This window comes from Protopterus annectens, chromosome 9.part0 (assembly GCF_019279795.1).
Source record: "Protopterus annectens isolate FY-2018-M chromosome 9.part0, PAN1.0, whole genome shotgun sequence".
In the NCBI taxonomy this organism is placed as follows: Eukaryota; Metazoa; Chordata; order Ceratodontiformes; family Protopteridae; genus Protopterus; species Protopterus annectens.
In genome coordinates, this window is record NC_056743.1 from 741,494,323 (window position 1) to 741,511,574 (window position 17,252).

General features: G+C 37.7%; 1 protein-coding gene across 7 annotated transcripts in view; it reads left to right on the forward strand.

The window, feature by feature from the left end:
- LOC122811493 (circularly permutated Ras protein 1-like) overlaps window positions 1-17,252 on the forward strand; it is a 1,239,209-nt gene that overhangs the window by 552,150 nt on the left and 669,807 nt on the right. For all 7 annotated transcript variants that reach the window (XM_044083365.1, XM_044083368.1, XM_044083363.1 and 4 more), the window contains one exon: window positions 15,512-15,600. In XM_044083365.1, the coding sequence (XP_043939300.1) occupies window positions 15,512-15,600 (89 nt within the window). The remainder of the gene's footprint in view (window positions 1-15,511; window positions 15,601-17,252) is intronic.

Genomic DNA, 17,252 nt, shown 5'->3' on the forward strand with positions numbered 1-17,252 from the left:
AAAACCTACTCTGCTGAAGATTTTTATCAAAGCATTTGCCACCTTCTGTGCCTCAGTAGATGACAGAGCCACCATCTTAGGATATCTGATAGCATAGTCTACTACAACTAAGATGTATTTCTTATGTATTTCTTTCCTTTAGAGCTTAGAGTACTCAGGGGTCCCACAATATCTAAGGCCACTCTTTGAAACGGCTCTTCAATAACAGGCAAAGGCATTAATGGAGCCTTAGTCTTATCCCCTGCTTTACCAACTTTTTCACACTGTTAACAAGTCCTACAATATCCTACCACATCCCATCCCTCGCAATCCCTAGCCAATAGAAATTTTGCATAATATGTCTCTTAGTATGTCTTATGCCCATATGACCTTATAAAGGAATGCCATGTGCTATGGCTGAGTGGCAGATGGTAAGCTCTAGTCAGTGCCAACTGCCATATCACTTCACCTTCTAGCCCACCTCCAGGAGTCCATTCTCTGTACAACAAACCTTTGTCCCAATATAATACTTCCTTCTTTTTGAGCCTCAGGTGCTTCCTTAGCCATCTCCCTCAAGCTTTGTAACATAGGATCTACAAGTTGAGCCTGTCTCAACTCTACCTTTGTGACCTTTCCCAGCTCCCCTTTCACAGGAAGCCTAGCCACTTCCAACAGCTGTGCCTCGCTGTCAGTCTGGGTACCACCACTTACCTCCATCCTTGCAGTCGGTGTCCAAGGGAACATCAGTACCCACCAACAGCTGTGGCTCACATTCAGACTTACTGCTACCAGATAGCACCTTCTCTGAAATGGCCACTACACCAGTCCCAGCTTCAAGTATGAATTATTTCTGGGTCTCTCCCAGACTACTGGACCTACACACCTTTTTCCAAGTCTGATTGCATGTCACTGCATGTACATAAGATACTGCATCATCAATGTCATTCCTTATCAGGACGTCTGCAGGAATATCCTCAAACACATCTACTTACTTGCTTCCTCTTCCACCCTCCCAGTCAAAATGAACCCTAGCCAAAGGTATTTGAATGGGGTCCCTCCCAAAGCTCTGACTAGAGTGGACTGCCCAAGCAATGCAGTATACAAGCCCGTGAAGTAAGTTAAGTTTTCAAGAAAACAGCAATGGTGACTACGCTTATACACTCACATTGCCAGAACTTCAAGTACAAACAAGACACCTCACTATACCTATCAACCTCTTAGAACAAAAAATCTGGACAAAGCCATAAGTAATGGAAGTACAAAGACCCAAACATAGGGACACTATTTAAATATTGCTCTTATGAACTTAGAAAGTTGATAGAATAACAGGTTTTGCATTCGCATGAGTTTTCTGAAGGGTATGAAGTCTGAAACTTAAATATTAGCCAATTGTGCCATTATTTTCTGATTTTAACTTTCAATGATTTACCTAAAAAAAAAAAAACAATTTTAAGAGAAACGGACCAAAAATATAAGACAAAAATCTGGACATTCTGCAAAACTTTGTACGACTGAGAGGTATGAACCTCACTCTAAATGCAGTAAAAAAGAAAAGATCTTGCAACTTAGCGGAGTGGATTGTCATCCATTACATTGAGAGAACTTGCTGTTATTCTGCACCCGTGATGCAGTTGTAGTGTTTTTACCTAATGTGTCATTTATTTTGGGGTACACTTAATATGTTCAGTGCTGTTTCTTTAAGAAGCTGAATTATAAGCACACTTCTGAAATCTAGTTCGGATGGCCGGCATATGTAACTGCTCCAACACAATGAAGGCTGTTTTATTCTTGGCCACTTTTCCTACTACTATAAGCCTGCATTCATGAAGCTGAAAATAGTAACTGTCTTTCGGCTTTTCCCGGTTAGGGGTTGCCACAGCAGAACTCCGGTCCGCTAATGATTGGCAGTAGATTTTTACGTGCTGGCTTGCTGGGCCTAATGCACAACCTTCAAAGAAGGAACGCCCATTCACGCATGTCGACACACAGAAGACTCTCTAACTGAGAATCGAACGTGCAACGTGTGAGGCGACAATGCTACCGCAGCACCACCACCGCAGTATGAAGCTGAAAATAGTAAACATCAAAAATATGAAAAGGCATACTTGGTAAGTGTGATTTTACAGAAGTGTGTAGTCAACATTAGTTCATTATTTATGTATTTTGATTATGTCTATGGAAAGTGCATTCTTACACATTTAGGTGTTATTTCAGAAAATGTATATTCACATTCTCTATTCTGTCAATGTCTCAGATTAACTGCAATAATATTTTAAGTGTCCCTGATTATTTCTGGATTTGTCCCTGCCTTATTGAGAGCTATGCTGGCGACCTTTGGAGAAAAGTTGGTGCATTACGTTTGATAAATAATAAGTTGTAAACTACTTTCATTTCAGAAAGTGTGTATTAATTCACGTACTCTTATTCTGCCAGTGCTCAAGGTAATGGTTGCAATATTTTAATTGTCTCTGACTAATTCTTTATTTCTTCTCTGATTTGTCCTTGACTGATTTACTTAACTGATTTAGTTGGGAGAAATGTGGAGGGGTTGGAAAAACAGGTGCTGAAGAGCATTTTTTTTTAATAGTTGCACTTGAATACTGTTGCACAACTATTTGTTACTGAGTATATTGTATTTTATTAATGGTTTCTGCTGACTTTGTTTTATTTATCATGTGTGTCTTATTGGATTTTAAAAAATGTGCAGTATTCACTAGCTTGATACTTCTGGCCCACTTCAACCAGGTTCCAATGAAATGGTGCATTTTTGTGCAGTGAGAAAAAAGGATGTTCCACAGTTTGACTGTCACATATTGACAGGGTTTGTGTTCCACAGTGGCGTCTCAAGAGGTTGAGACTTATGCTCTGAGCAAGTAATTTGACAAGACACTGTTTCCATCTGGGTCACCCCTCAAAAGGAACTCTTATGTCCTATGGGTTACCTGGTTAACAATTGTGTAAAAAAATATATTGAAAAAGAAGCTTTGCAATACAGGCATTTTGAAGTATTTTACACAACAGTTACTCATCTGAGAGAGTTGTGACGTTGTTTAGGTTTACAAACTAGTAACAAATATTTATTAGTCCCACATTTTGCAAAAGTTTGAAATAAAACTAGTAGAGCTAGTAGATCTTTGTAGAATATTTGGACAAGTACATCCCTGTAGCAAAAGCAAGATGACATTTATTTCAACATTTCTAGTGGTGATCTTCTTTTGATACTGAATGTAACAGCTTTCAGATAAATTCTTGATTTGTTGCTAAATTCAGTAGGTAAGCTAGTTGTTTTGTATTAATAGCTTGGGTGGAGTAAAGGGGAGTAGCCACCCTATATGCAAAGTTTTTGGAGGTGGTATTGGCAGTCTTTAATGCATTTCTGGTTAGGACTGAAGCCCTTTCTGTGTGATTTTAAACTGTAGGAAGCTGCTAGCTACAAATGCTGTAGTTTAAAAGAAAAAATTATGAAATATGGAGGTAATAGAAGATACATTTTATTTTTTTTTTTTGAAAAGCAGTTTGAGAGTGTATGAGAAAGTAGTGATCTGAACTGTGAGTTTCTGCATTTCGGTGGTGGTGCTGCGGTAGCGTTGTCGCCTCACAGTAAGACGCTGTCCGGTTTGATTCTCAGCTAGAGTGTCTTCTGCGTGGAGACATGCGTGAATGGGCGTACCTTTGTTGAAGGTTGTGCATCAGGCCTGGCAAGCCGGTACGTAAAAATCAACTGCCAATCATTAGCGGACCGGAGTCCCACTGTGACGACCCCTAACTGGGAAAAGCCAAAAGACACAAACAAACTAGCTGCTTTCTGAAGAATTGTTCCTAAGATGCTTGCATTTTGATTTCTGCTGTTCCACAAGCATATTTTATTTTGTCTGTGGCTTTCAGACTTTTATCTGCTGCATGCTGAGCAAGGCTGATTCAGTATGGAAATGTTGGCAGTTTGGAATCATATATAAATAACGGGCCAGATTTAATATTAACTAAACTAAGTGTACGCGATCTATATTCAAGAATATTCCTACCAATATTGTTGTGCTTTCTAGTCACTCAGAAAAGATTATACTAAGTGTACATGTAGTCTACACTTTGTGGTAACCTTTATGAATCCCCTTCAATATTTAAAGATGGAAGAAAATCAGTAGGAAATCAAAGATTAGGAGGAAGAAGGTGTGAGTTATGCTTGTGTTGTCTGTTCACTCAGAGCAGTGTACACTTAGTGAGGCTTCATTGAGTCTTAGGGAATATCTTGTATTTTAGGGTTAGGGAACACATTATATGATGAGTGATGAAAGCTATAAGTCACAAAACACATTTTGTAGCCCTACAGTGCAACCCACTGTACATAGCTAGTTCAATATCCCAACATATTTCTTGTATCTGACTTGTTTTCATTTCATCTTGTATCCCTTTTGAGTGGATGGATGTTCATCGTGCATACAGCTGCAGTCATTACAGATGGGTTATCCTGCCATCAGGCGGGTCCTCGGTCGGCCGAATTCCAAAGTCTAGGTCCGGCGTCAGTTGTCGTCGCTTCTTCCCTGACGTCAGTGCGGCAGGGGTACAAAAGAGGCAGCCAACGCCATTTTCTTCTGTCTTTCTTGCCGTGTGGTGCCAGAAACAGAAGCAGTTTGCAAGTGCCGGTCGGCCAGCTCCTGAGATTTACGAAAGTATTTCAGCCGAAGTCTTCTTGAAAGCTAAGTACCCCATTGGGGAAACTTTTCTTGCCTCAGAAAGATGTCAGACAAAGTTAATAATTGCATTTCTTGTGGGAAGCAAATACCGCATAAGGATTTCCACTCTTTCTGTATACTAGGCCTCAAGACTCCATTAGGGATACATTAGTAGTAGATGTACTCCGTAACATCTCTCAACCCCTCCCTTGGAGGTAAGCACGTATTGCCTCTTAATTCCTTTCCCTCCCTTATTAACTCTTCATGCTTATGAGACACTGTTCAGACCATGGTCAGCTGGGTCATAGTCAGGGCTAGATCCCTCTGTGCCATGGAACCATGAGATTATGTACTTATAAAATAGCTAAAATCCACAAACATTCTCATTTTTCCACTGAGCCATTTTGCATAGTTAATGTTACAGGTTCTAAGGTTATATTTAGTTCAGATAGGTACAGGGAACTCATTTTTTCCATTTAAGTAGTTATGAATAGTTAGTTTGAATTACTTGTTATTGATTAATTAATGACAACTCTATAACAGGATGAGTGTCATTGCATTTAAAATGCTGTACTGTTGTTAATGTACTCATTCGTAGGTTCATAAGTGTGTACTAGGCAAACAACCACTGCAGCTTTTTTAAGCCTAGCCATACATTCTAAATCTCTGACAAGTTTTAGTACCCTTGGTAATGCAAAAATTAGGCTTGGGAGATGAAACATTTAGAAGCAGGGGCCTGGGAAATGAACCATGTACAGGCTATCTATGTCCATTAGAGACGTAGGTACTAAACCTGGAGTGAATTTCTGGTTCCACATCCAGGTGTCCAAGTTACACTTGAATCAGGTTGAGGAGGAACTCTGCTTCAAATAGGTGGGGAGCCTGTTCCAGAGAATGGGTAGTCTCTTGGATACATACCTATCTCTCCAGCAGTTCCTGTTTATAACACAGACAAGGTTTGTATCTTTGGAACAGGTAATTCTGGTGTTTTTTTTGCAGATATGCATGAGGCCCATCTGTGTGGGGTCCAATGATGCCTTGTATGTCTGGCATAGATATCCCCTCAACAACCTGTAGCAGACAGAATACTGGGATAGGGCTATGAGGTGGTATGCATAAGGCATGCTATTTATACCCTGTATTCGTTTAGTGAGGAATCTCTGTGGACATTCCAGTTGTTGGATTGCCTGGTTAGGTACGTACTAAATAGGGAACTGTACTCAATGATAGGTCTGATGAGTGCTGAAGACAGTGGGACAATAACTTCTTTGAACTTAGCTGCCATACGTTTGTTTATAATTTGCACAACATACAATGATTCCTAACCACCAGGGGTGGCTGACTACCCGAAGAATAATGTTATGCATTTCTTGGCATTAAGTTTTAGTCTATTACTGTAGCACCAGCTATTTGTCTGTGTTAGCCCTTCTTTGAAAATATTAGTATAGGTGGGAGAATACTATGACTGCCTACTCTGACTTATCGAGATTGACACTGCCCATTTGTTTTACTGCAAAAGTCATGCAGTATCATAATACAATTTCTTCACAGTGACATTTTGCAAGCTGCAATTGACTGTGTATTGTACAGCCTTAAAAGTGGCAGTGGGAGTACTGTTAAGATGTTAAAAACATGTGAACAGCTACAAAAGGAAAAGCTAATTTTCTGTACAAGTCATACTTGCATGGATATATTTTTGACACGTAATACCCAGTAGCTACACACTGTCACACCTGCAGCAGCCCATATTTATTCTTAGGGTCTTGAGCATTTTTCTGAAAAAAAAAAACAAGTTAAAAGAACACAAGTCAAACAAATGTAAATGCTGTTTTAGGTACAAACAGCAATGTATTCAAATAGGTCTTTTTACTGTGATGTAAGTGAGGGTATTCACAGCCTTCATATCAGTTTGTAATATACTAAAACATAGACATTTCCAGAATGACATTTTTCTCTAATTTTTGCAAACAACTTTTCATATTGTGGAAGCTGTACAAGCTAGACATATAATGTCAGTAGTACATTTGTTTGAGTCTCGAGATTTTAAAACATAGCAGTAAATTCCTTTCAGTTCTTGTTTACTGAAATGTTTGCAGTAATATGAAAGTGTGTGCTTTCTTGCTTAAGTAACAGCATAAAAACACTCAAGCTGTACAGCTTACAGTTGATCTATCAGTGGCAATTTTCCCTGACATCATCTATGGTTTCACCTTATATTACTCTATAGTTTGTAAATAGGTTGTTTTTGAAAATGGTAATTTACATGTGGAAATACAGTATATCTTCATAACCACCAAGCAACTAGCAATAGCTTCATCATAGTGCTTTGTATATGGACACTGACAGTATTTATGTTGTCTCCTACCATGGTATTTCACATAATATACCTCAATAACATCTATCATACTCATTTATGAAAATGTGAATGTACATATGAATATGAACATGAAAATATGAACAAATAGCAAAAAGTAGTTAATATCTCCACTGCAGTGCATCCTAGAGTGTATCCTAGAGGAAGAATCATTTTGGCAGTTTTCTTACCTGTTGCCTTTTCATTTGCTGTCTGTTGTTTAATTAGTTAGTCACATCGTTAAGGAAACCAGACTCAGAAAATGTCATGACACCTTAAGAAGCTATGGGTGTTAAAAGGAAGTATACAAAGAGGTAATGTAGGTGCGAATGAGTTAATAGTCTGAAGATGTCCGAGTTTGTGAAGAAAAGCTTAGTCTGATTTTAATAAACTGTTTCATTGTTACCACTATTTTATTTACCTGTATGTTACACTTGTTATATATACCTAGTCCTAGTGGTTGCACCACGAGTTTTCTGATTTTGTGGTAAGCTTCTGTCCTTTTGAGTCAAGAGTATGATGTTGCATTTCTTTGCACTGAGTTTGTCACCACATTTGACTTTTAAGTACGTTATGCTTTTTGGTGACAAGGTTTGTACTTCCTCTCTGTCTGGTGTTCATATCATTTTAAATTATTGTGCCATGTTCAGTTAAGTAGAACTTTTCAGTAAGCTCCACTGCAAAGTGCTGGAGGGATAGTAGAGTCTTAATACTTGATCCTCTACTTTGATTGCCAGCTGACTTGCCTTTAATGTGAAGTTAACCTGTCATCCATATGTCTGCCTGGGTTTTCTTTGGCAGTTGTGGTTTCCTCCCACATCCCAAAGATATAGTTAGGTGAACTTCAAGTCCTTTATTACAGAAAATAATCTGTTTATAGCTAGTACTCAGCAGTTAACATGGAGGCACAATATAAAACATTTTTTTTTCATTTACTGAATGCAGGCACAAACAAGCTAGGGGTACAAAGTAATTGATTTACACAATGTAATCTAATGGTCAAGTGAAATGGACAGTGACCAATTAGGCAGGTGGTTCTTGGAGTATAAGGACTGCACCTGTTGGGGATGCCACAGCCACTTTCCAGCACAGTGCAGCAACATCTGACTAGCTGAAGGTAATGTACAGCAAGACTCTTCATGTTACCCTTGACTACATTGCCCAAAGATGATGATCACAGCTGGTTACCGCTCACAGGTGCAGCTTTTATACAAGGCCAGTTTGCAGAGGTGTGATTTGTGACAAAGCACCTGCTATTTAAGGGAAAGAGGACTGATGTAATGTCCACAGGCTTTGAAAGAAATACATTTTAAAAAGTAAAAAAAAAAGAGAAAACCACTACAATTCTGAATAGTGAGACCAGCTATGTTATATTGGTTGGGGACAGTGGCACTAACAAAAAGACAGGAATCAAAGCTAAGGAGGGATGCTGGGTATATTGGGAGAAGGATGCTAAGGATGGAGCTGCCAGGTAAGAGGAAGGCCTAAAATAAGGTTTATGGATGAGGTGAGGGAGGACATGCATTTAGTTGGTGTGACAGAGCAAGATGCAGGAAGTAATGGAAACAGATGATCCGCTGTGGAGACCCCTACCAAGAGCAGCCAAAAGAAAAATAATTAAGACTATAATTCTGAATATTATATGGAGATGAGAAAGTTAGAACATAGAAAGATGGGTTATTCCTAAGGTTAGAGAAAGGAACACACAGTCAAAGTAAGAAAAGATTGACTAAGGTCAAAATAGGTATAGCAGGAGATGTATTGATAGAGAACCACAGTGACAGACTACACAAAGCTGTACAAAACAAATTATCAGAACATAGCACTGCTTTGCTAAGCAAATTATAAAACCAATTAATCAGTATGTCACGATAATGTTTATAACAAAGTATCAACAGATGAAATTACATGCACAAATCACATACTTAATGGGCATAGGCTCAACATACATAAAGCTTATCCAACTTGAATAACATCAGTAAAATGCAACATACTGCCAAGGTCTAGAACAAATAGAAATGAAATAACACATGACACATACCTGTCTTGTGAAGAAAGATGGTGATTAAGTGGATGTGGATACCTAACTGAGGGAGAGATTTAGCAAGTGCGGTCTACTACTGTGATCCAAATTTAGAAGGGGGGTGGAAGTGTGAAACCTACGACAATCATGTTATATAAAGTATCCCATCAATTCAGCAAAATATGACTTCTTAAAACTAGGCCGATTGTCTCTTGTGGTGTTGTAAATGTCACAGTTCTCCAGAAATGCATAATTTGCTGATTGACTCCTTGACGAGAGCTGTACTGTGGCATCTCCTAACCTCATCACTCATTGCATATACAATTCCTCACATGGTTCTCCAGTTTCGGTGCTCCTGCTAATTGCCAGAAGAATGCCTGCCACACAATGTAGAACTGTAAAGGAGCTTGGAGCAGAAGACATACCATTCAGCACCATCATACAGCTGGATCACCGGTTGCAGTCTCGTTTTGTCGCAACTCCTTGCATTATTTTCTGCCATGAGCAGGTGCTCCATTATGTTATCAGTACTCATTTGCTTTCCTGTCAAGAACTAAGAATGCAATCAAATATTTTAACATGAGAATTAAGGAGACGGATTCTTTTTTCTCTAAGTTTAGTTGAAATTAAGATAGTAAAAATTAACAAAACTGGCAGGAGTCATGCTCAGTGACTTTGTTTTACAAAGAAAACTAGTGTGAGTACTTCCGTTTAAGCAGCGTGCACTGTTGTCTTTGATACATAGGTTCATAGATTAGTACTAGGCTAACTGCCTTTGTGAGGCATTTTAAACCTAGACAGTTACCCAGTGTGGGGATCAAACCCTGCACCTTGTGTCTGTAAGGTAAACACCTTAACCATTATACTAACCTTCCACCCTGCAAAAGATGTGGCTACTTGCCAAAGTAATCAAACCATCCCGGCACTGCTTTACAGGTATGAAGCTGCTACAATTGCAATAGATGCTTTACTAAACAAAGCCAATCATGTACAAGTGCCGAGTAACTTATTCATTTTCTTTATCAGCATTTATGTTATGAAAGATCTCAAAACAAGTTGCACTGATTTACAGAAACATGTTAACATCCTCCTGTTTAATGATACAGTATAATATAGTGTAATTTGAGTGACATTATCTAGGTGTACACCAAATGCAGATTAATAGTTTGTTATGTTTATTGTACTTGTTTTTAGCTATTAATTTCTGTACAGTATTTGTTTTACAAAAATAATTTACAAACCACAGCTTGAAAACCTTATGCACATGAAAAAATGTCAACATATCTGCTATGTTTTTTTTTATGCCTGCTACAGTTTAATGAACTGCATGCACCCTGTCAGATGACTGCAGCACATGACCCTGTCCTAGGATTATATATAGTAATTTGTGACGGTATTTGGCTGCAAGTGGGTAAGAGGATCAGGCAAAAAAACAAGCAGCTGGAAGGCCTTATGCTAAGAAATGTGGCAAGCATCACCATTCATACATTAAACTTTACAGCTGTTTAGGAAACTGCAAATGGCATATGCATTTTTGGAAACTGCAAATGGCATATGCGTTTAAGTAGTACTCCAGTGTGGTAATCCAGTGTAAACAGAGTGATATATCAAAGTCAAAGTAAACTTTATCATTTAGAACTACACATGTTTAGCCTAAACGAACTTTCATGCATCAGCTCAATCCTTGAGATTACAAAGGAATGTGAAACAACACACAGAAGTGGAGGAATAAATATAACTAACAAATACAATACTACCCCAATACATGGAAGAAAGAGCAGAGACATTAGCCAACACTTATATACAAAAAGAATACCTTCCCCTGAGTTAAATTAGCTACCCTATTTAAAGTAATATAAAACACACTACAGATTGAAATGGCCCAAGTTATTTGTCTAATACTGCACTTAAGTGAGTTAAATAATACTGACTATGCGTACAAAAATATTGCACTTACTTGGAATATATGTAAATATATATTGCACAAATAAATAAAAATTGACTTTTGTGTCCAGACCCCTGGGACTAGTGCTAGAGTTCAGAAGTCTAATCACTGTAGGGTAGAAACTGTTACTGAATCTTGTAGTCCTGCAGTGGATGCTGCAATATCTCCTGCCCGATGTCAGATGGTTAAACAGTCCATGCGCAGGATGTGTGTTGCCCTGTATTATTTTGGTGGCTTTTCAGATGCTTCTTGCAGAATAAAGCTGCATTGATGGAAGACTGGTACCTGTTAACTTCCTTGCAACCCTCACCACTCTTTGTAGTGCGTTTCTTTCTGTAACTGTGAATCTTCCAAACCACACTGTGAAGTTGCAGGTGAGGATGTTCTCTGTTGCACCTCTACAGAAGGTGGAGAGAATATGAGGAGAGGAAGCTTAGCTTTTTTCAACCTCCTTAAAAAGTAGAGGCTTTGGTGCACTTTCTTGACCAGTTGGCTGGTGTTTACTGATGACGAGAGATCCTCTGATATGTGTGCATTTAGGAATTTTGTACTCTTAACCTTTTCCACACTCACCATTAATCCTGAGCACTGAGTGGTTTGTTCTCCTTTTCCTGAAGTCAATGATAATCTCTTTGGTCTTGCTTACATTCAGGTCAAGGTTGTTCCACCTTACACCAACTGATCAGAGATGCCACCTCCTCTCTGTACGTCCTTTCATCCTCCCTTGTGATGAGCCCCAAGATTGTGGTGTCCTCAGCAAACTTGATGATATGGTTAGACTTGTGCTTAGCATAGCAGTCGTGGGTCAGGATGGTGAATAACAGTGGGCTGAGAACACATCCATGTGGAACTTCGATGTTAATTGTGATGCACTTTGATGTGTTCTTACCTGAACACACCACCCTCTGTGGTTTATCAGGAAGTCCAAGATCCAGTTACAGAGATGTTTACTGATTCTTAAATGTGGCAGTTTTTCTATCAGCTGCATTGGTACCACCATATTAAATGCAGAGCTGAAGTCTATGAACAGCATCCTCACATAGTTGTCTTTGCCATCTAAATGCTCAAGGGAGATGTGTGGTGCTACTGATATGGCATCAGCCATGGATCAGTTAGCTTTGTACGCAAACTGCAGAGGGTCAAAATCAGGAGGTAGGCATTATAAAAGTTGCATTTTGATCAGCGGCTCAAAACATTTCAGAACAGTGGATGTCAGAGTGACTGGTTTGTAGTCATTAGGTCATCAGCATAACATGACATTAATGCAGATATGGATTACTTATTCCACCTGACATGCTGTTTTCTTTGCCATTTGATCCTGGTAGTATTTTACTTCCTCACCTTCCTTGTGTTGCCTTGAAATGTTGCACTGATTTTTGAACTTTTATAGGATGTCTGTTTAATTCATATACTACTCTTCGGGGAAAAAAATCCTTGCTTTATTACTGATCAGACCCCCACCCATACAAGCAGCTACTTCATTTGGAATTGCTTTGGTCTGATATTGCTGACCAGAAGAGCTAACATGTTGCACTTCAATAAGGGTGTTTTCTAGAACTTATCAAGAGATCCCTTGGAATGACTCCATCATCTGTGGGTGTGCCAGTTGCTTTAAAAATAATTCCATGCACACTATATAAACACTGGTATGGCACAGAGGCAGGCAAATGCAGCTTTAAGTCCCATTCTCCTGTCTGTGACATTTGTAAATATTCATGTATCTTCATGGCCCGTTATTTGTTTCAACTTTTCATGTTATCACACCATTTTAAGAAATAAGGGTTGTCGACTATGGTCATAGGGTAGACCACTACCACAGTGCACAAAACAATTTAGATTGTTTTTTTTTTTTTTCTGTATGGATTTCATGTCCCAGCACTCCTGTATATATGTATTTTGCGCAAAGTTGTACTGGCACAAGGGAAAAGGGGATGTGGTTGAAGATGAGCATTTTTTTCTTAAACAGTAAGTTATCAATTTATATTTCAAGCTTTCCAAAGTTTAATATAAATAAATTCCATTGACATTTTAATTACTCCTGTGCTGTCCTAATTTTAGTCAAAAAAACTGCTTTCTCCCAGCTATGGGTTCCTCCCCCTACCTTTTTTTCTTATTCGCATTCAGTAATTGAAAAGTTATTTAAAATAATTGATGGAGTGTCACTGATAGTCTTGTTTTATCTTATTGAAGCTGCCGACTGCAGCTTCTGTTAGTGTCTAGTCTTAGTGCGTTGTAAAAGTCTGATTAGTGCACATAAACTTTGCAGATTATTAACCTTGTCAGCAGTATATCTTGCGCAGAACTATTGAAGTAACTGTCTATATAACGGACAAAATGTATAACACTGTACAGTTTGTAGGGTTACTGTCTTTGTTTCTTTTTAATACAACATGAGTGATCTCCAGTGTGCAGATCTAAGCAGATCTCCCCAGAAATCAGATCACATCTCACATATATACATTCTTATGAAAGCAGTCTTTTGGGAACTCTCCAAGTCATTACTTTGGTATTTTCTGATGTCATTTAGGGAGTGTTTACTGTTTGAGAGTGTTTCTGTGTGAGCATCCAGTCTTTCGATTATGTCATGCAATTTGTTAATAAGCTCCTCAGTGTTCTTCTTTCAAAGTGAATTATGTGACTGTTCAGTTTGCCTCCAACTCTGTTCCTTTCTCGCACCTGCATCCTTATCAGTATTTTTCTCAAGCTGTACCAGCATGTTACATTTATATATGAATAGTGTTTTATGTATTTATTTAATTTTGTCCTTGCTTCTCAGCTAAGAGCAGTTTAACCCTTAAATATATATATGCTAGCAAGCAGAAATGCATGCATCTAAGTGACTCTATTATTCCTACATATATTATAGCAACAGAAGTGTATATGCATCTAGCTAGGAAGCGGGTATACATACACCCTATAAATCTCCAAATATATATCTCTAACAGTAATGATAGCTTTGTATACTGATTAACATGTTAGAGGTGCTACAGCAGTGGAAGATGTGCCATTCAGGTCCTGTAGCCGGAACAATAATGTACATAGTTGGTGCACTGTCTTTAGCCAACTAATGTCCTTGCAGGTATCATTTGCATGTCTGCACAGAGAATGATATGCTGTGGTTAGACAGTAGAGTAAGACTGAGTATAGAACCTTACCCCATTGCGTAAACATCTTTAAGAATCCCTGCTAATGTTTGTGCTCCATTGTACTGCACACCAGCACTGTATTACAGAGTGTAGTGTTCATGAATCCTGCCCATAAAGGCCATTTATTCTTAAACTTTTTAATTACTGCCTCACAAATTTAGGCCATTAGCATATTCAAGTCAAATCTGCTTGTTTTTAGGCTGCATTGCTGTGAATGTGAATTAATATTGTAAGCCAAATGATCAAAATTCTTTGCAATGTTTTAATCTGGTGAACATAGCCAAGCAGACTTGTTGCATCTTGTGGTTGTGACTTTCTTTCTGGTTTAAATCTCAAACTATACCTCATAAAGTTTCTGCTGTATTGTATATGATATTTTAAGGTAGGGCCCATTATGACTGATGATTTCATATTTCATGCTATATTTAATGGCAATACAAAGCATGCTATTACCTTAACACTAGGAAAAGCTACTTTAGGAGCTCTTGAGCTGTGTTTGGATCCTTTAAATTATTTTGTTTTTTGAACCTTTGTGTGTGTGTGTCCTCCAGCTGACTCTCAGTTGGCCCTTAGGGCTGTTGCTATAACTGTTTTTACCACAGTGTCTCCAATTTTATCCTCTAGGGCTGAGACCACACCAGTGGCAGATTGGGAAGGGTTGATACAGCAGGCAGTAGGTTAGTGTTCCAAAATGTTACATGACATGCAATACACATAGTTTGAGATCTTTAACAAGAAACTGTATTTTAGTATTGAACTAAAATGATCATATTAGACTTATAATGTAGTAATTTATAAATATGTTCTGTGCTTAAATACAGTGCATGTTACAGATCTGGAGAGCTGATAAAACAAATACTTTCATGTCAATGGTGTCTGACCACAAAAAGTGCTGACCTATAACTGGAATAAATAGTTTTAGAACCAGAAGTATGCTTAGCTGAATTATGTCCTATTTTTAAATCTTAGAGGAAAATATAAATAATTGGAAAACAAAACATATTTGTGTTTAATGTCAGGACCATGCAACATAATTCATTACGTTATTTTTAGGATAAAGAATTAGGGCTTCTGGAGTATTATCAGTACTTTTCCAGAAGAATAGCATTAAAAATTATGTTTTCAGTCAGTGAATTGAGCTCAGTCAGTCCCTTTATAATTATATTATTACATGTCTGGTGATAATTATGTTAAATAAAATTCTGATCCTGTAGAGAACTTTCCTGATTTCTTGTCAGAGATGAGCTTCCCTTCATCTGCTTCTTCATCATCTTGCATTGCCTAGTAATTTTGTATATTCATGTATTCTTGCTAAATACAAAGTGCTACTTCAAATAGCTTTTGCATAATGATTACTGTTTCATGCCCACAAACATTGCATTTTGTGATTTTTAGGTAATATATACACTGGTACCCCAGTTTCCTGTCAGAACTGTACTGCTGTATTATCTGGTCTCAACCAAGTGGAAGCAAATGAAACATCGGTAAGTCTGAAATGATTGAATACTGCATTCAAAATGCCAGAGTAAGAGTTAATATTAATAATTGTGCACTTCTATTTAACAAATAAAATAATGTAGCACTGATGCATGGAATTTTATATCAGTATGTATATCTAAAATATGGTCTTGCACAACAGAAATTAAACACAGGCCATGATTTGTCTCTGTTTTCTCTTAAATTGTGTCACATTACTGCTGATGGTTTGGCTGGTTATGATCTAAATTAGTCTGTTTCTGCTCATTTTACAAAGTATGTGCCCTTGTTGTTTGAAATGCAGTCTCAGATCTATGTGTATCTTATATTGCACTCTTGTATTACTGAACTTCAGCAAATAATCTGCAGGAGAAGGGAGAAAAGTCTTATGTAGTTAGGAAGCTTCGTAGTTAAGAGGTACAATTATTGTTGAAAGAAAGGAATTGGTAAAAAAATGGAAAAAAAGTGTTAAGCTGATAATTCAGGAATAATTATTACCTGCATGGGTATACTAGCAATGGACCTAGGTTTTCTCATTTTTATGATCTTTATTGAATCGCATTTTAAATATTGACATAGGTATGTACATTAATAGAAAACAAACCTTCGTGACTTTTTCATTATTTTCACGTAGAATATATGTATGTTTCATTTTCAATAATTATCATTTGCTCCAACATTACATAAATTCAGTTCCTGCCTTCCCTTAAACGTCACTCCTCTTCTTGATCATTATTCTGCATGTATTGTTCACAAAAATGGCATTCATTTCTCTGCAATTTGATATTTCCCTTTTCCCATCTCCATTTCTTTTATTTCCTTTAACAATATTCAGTATTTCAGTAATCATTGGTTTAGATTTTGATTTCCATTTACTAGTAATTGCTTTTTTGGTAGTCAGTAGCATTAAACTTAAAGCCTTACTATGTCTAGACAATTCAGATCCTGTGTCTCAGCTCAGAAGAATAATGTCCTTAGTTATAGCCATTAGTTCAACATTTTGGGCAAAGTACTCTTGTTTAGAATTCTTTTTAAATCTGCCAACTTGTCTCATTCCCTAAAAACATGTTCCCAATTATCCAGTAATGGGTTATCAGTAAGTAAAATAAACACATATTTGTGGCACCAAGGACAGGGAGCTTTCTTCCCTAGCTATCATGACGGCCTTAACTCTTTCACTGCCATACACGACTTTAGTTGATTTTTTTTTGTAATTGTTCTTACCTGCCATGTTCAACTTTACTCTAGTTTGTTAAAAAATGTTTTGTGTGGTATAATGAATTTTAATATGTTGTCAGAGATCACATTTGTTTCCTTCTCATGTTGTGTGAGCAGATTCAGATTACTGCTTTGTAAATGTTTTGTTCCAAAGTGTTCCTAGCATTTTGTTGAAAGAGAAGGGTTCAGTGACTGGCAAAATAGTATTTTAACTGATCATTATGAAAGAAGCACCATTCACCAAGACTCTATGCTAACATATTTCACTTGCACACCAGGTTTAGGCTTGCAACAAAACATGGAAAAATAAATTAAAGATATATAGTTATTGGGAACATGTCTTGAAGTATGTAATAGGTGTTATTTGTAAACCAGCTGAACGTGGCCTGGCTTTTCGAGGAATAGATGAACAATTGTGTTCACTGCAGAATGGGAAGTTTTA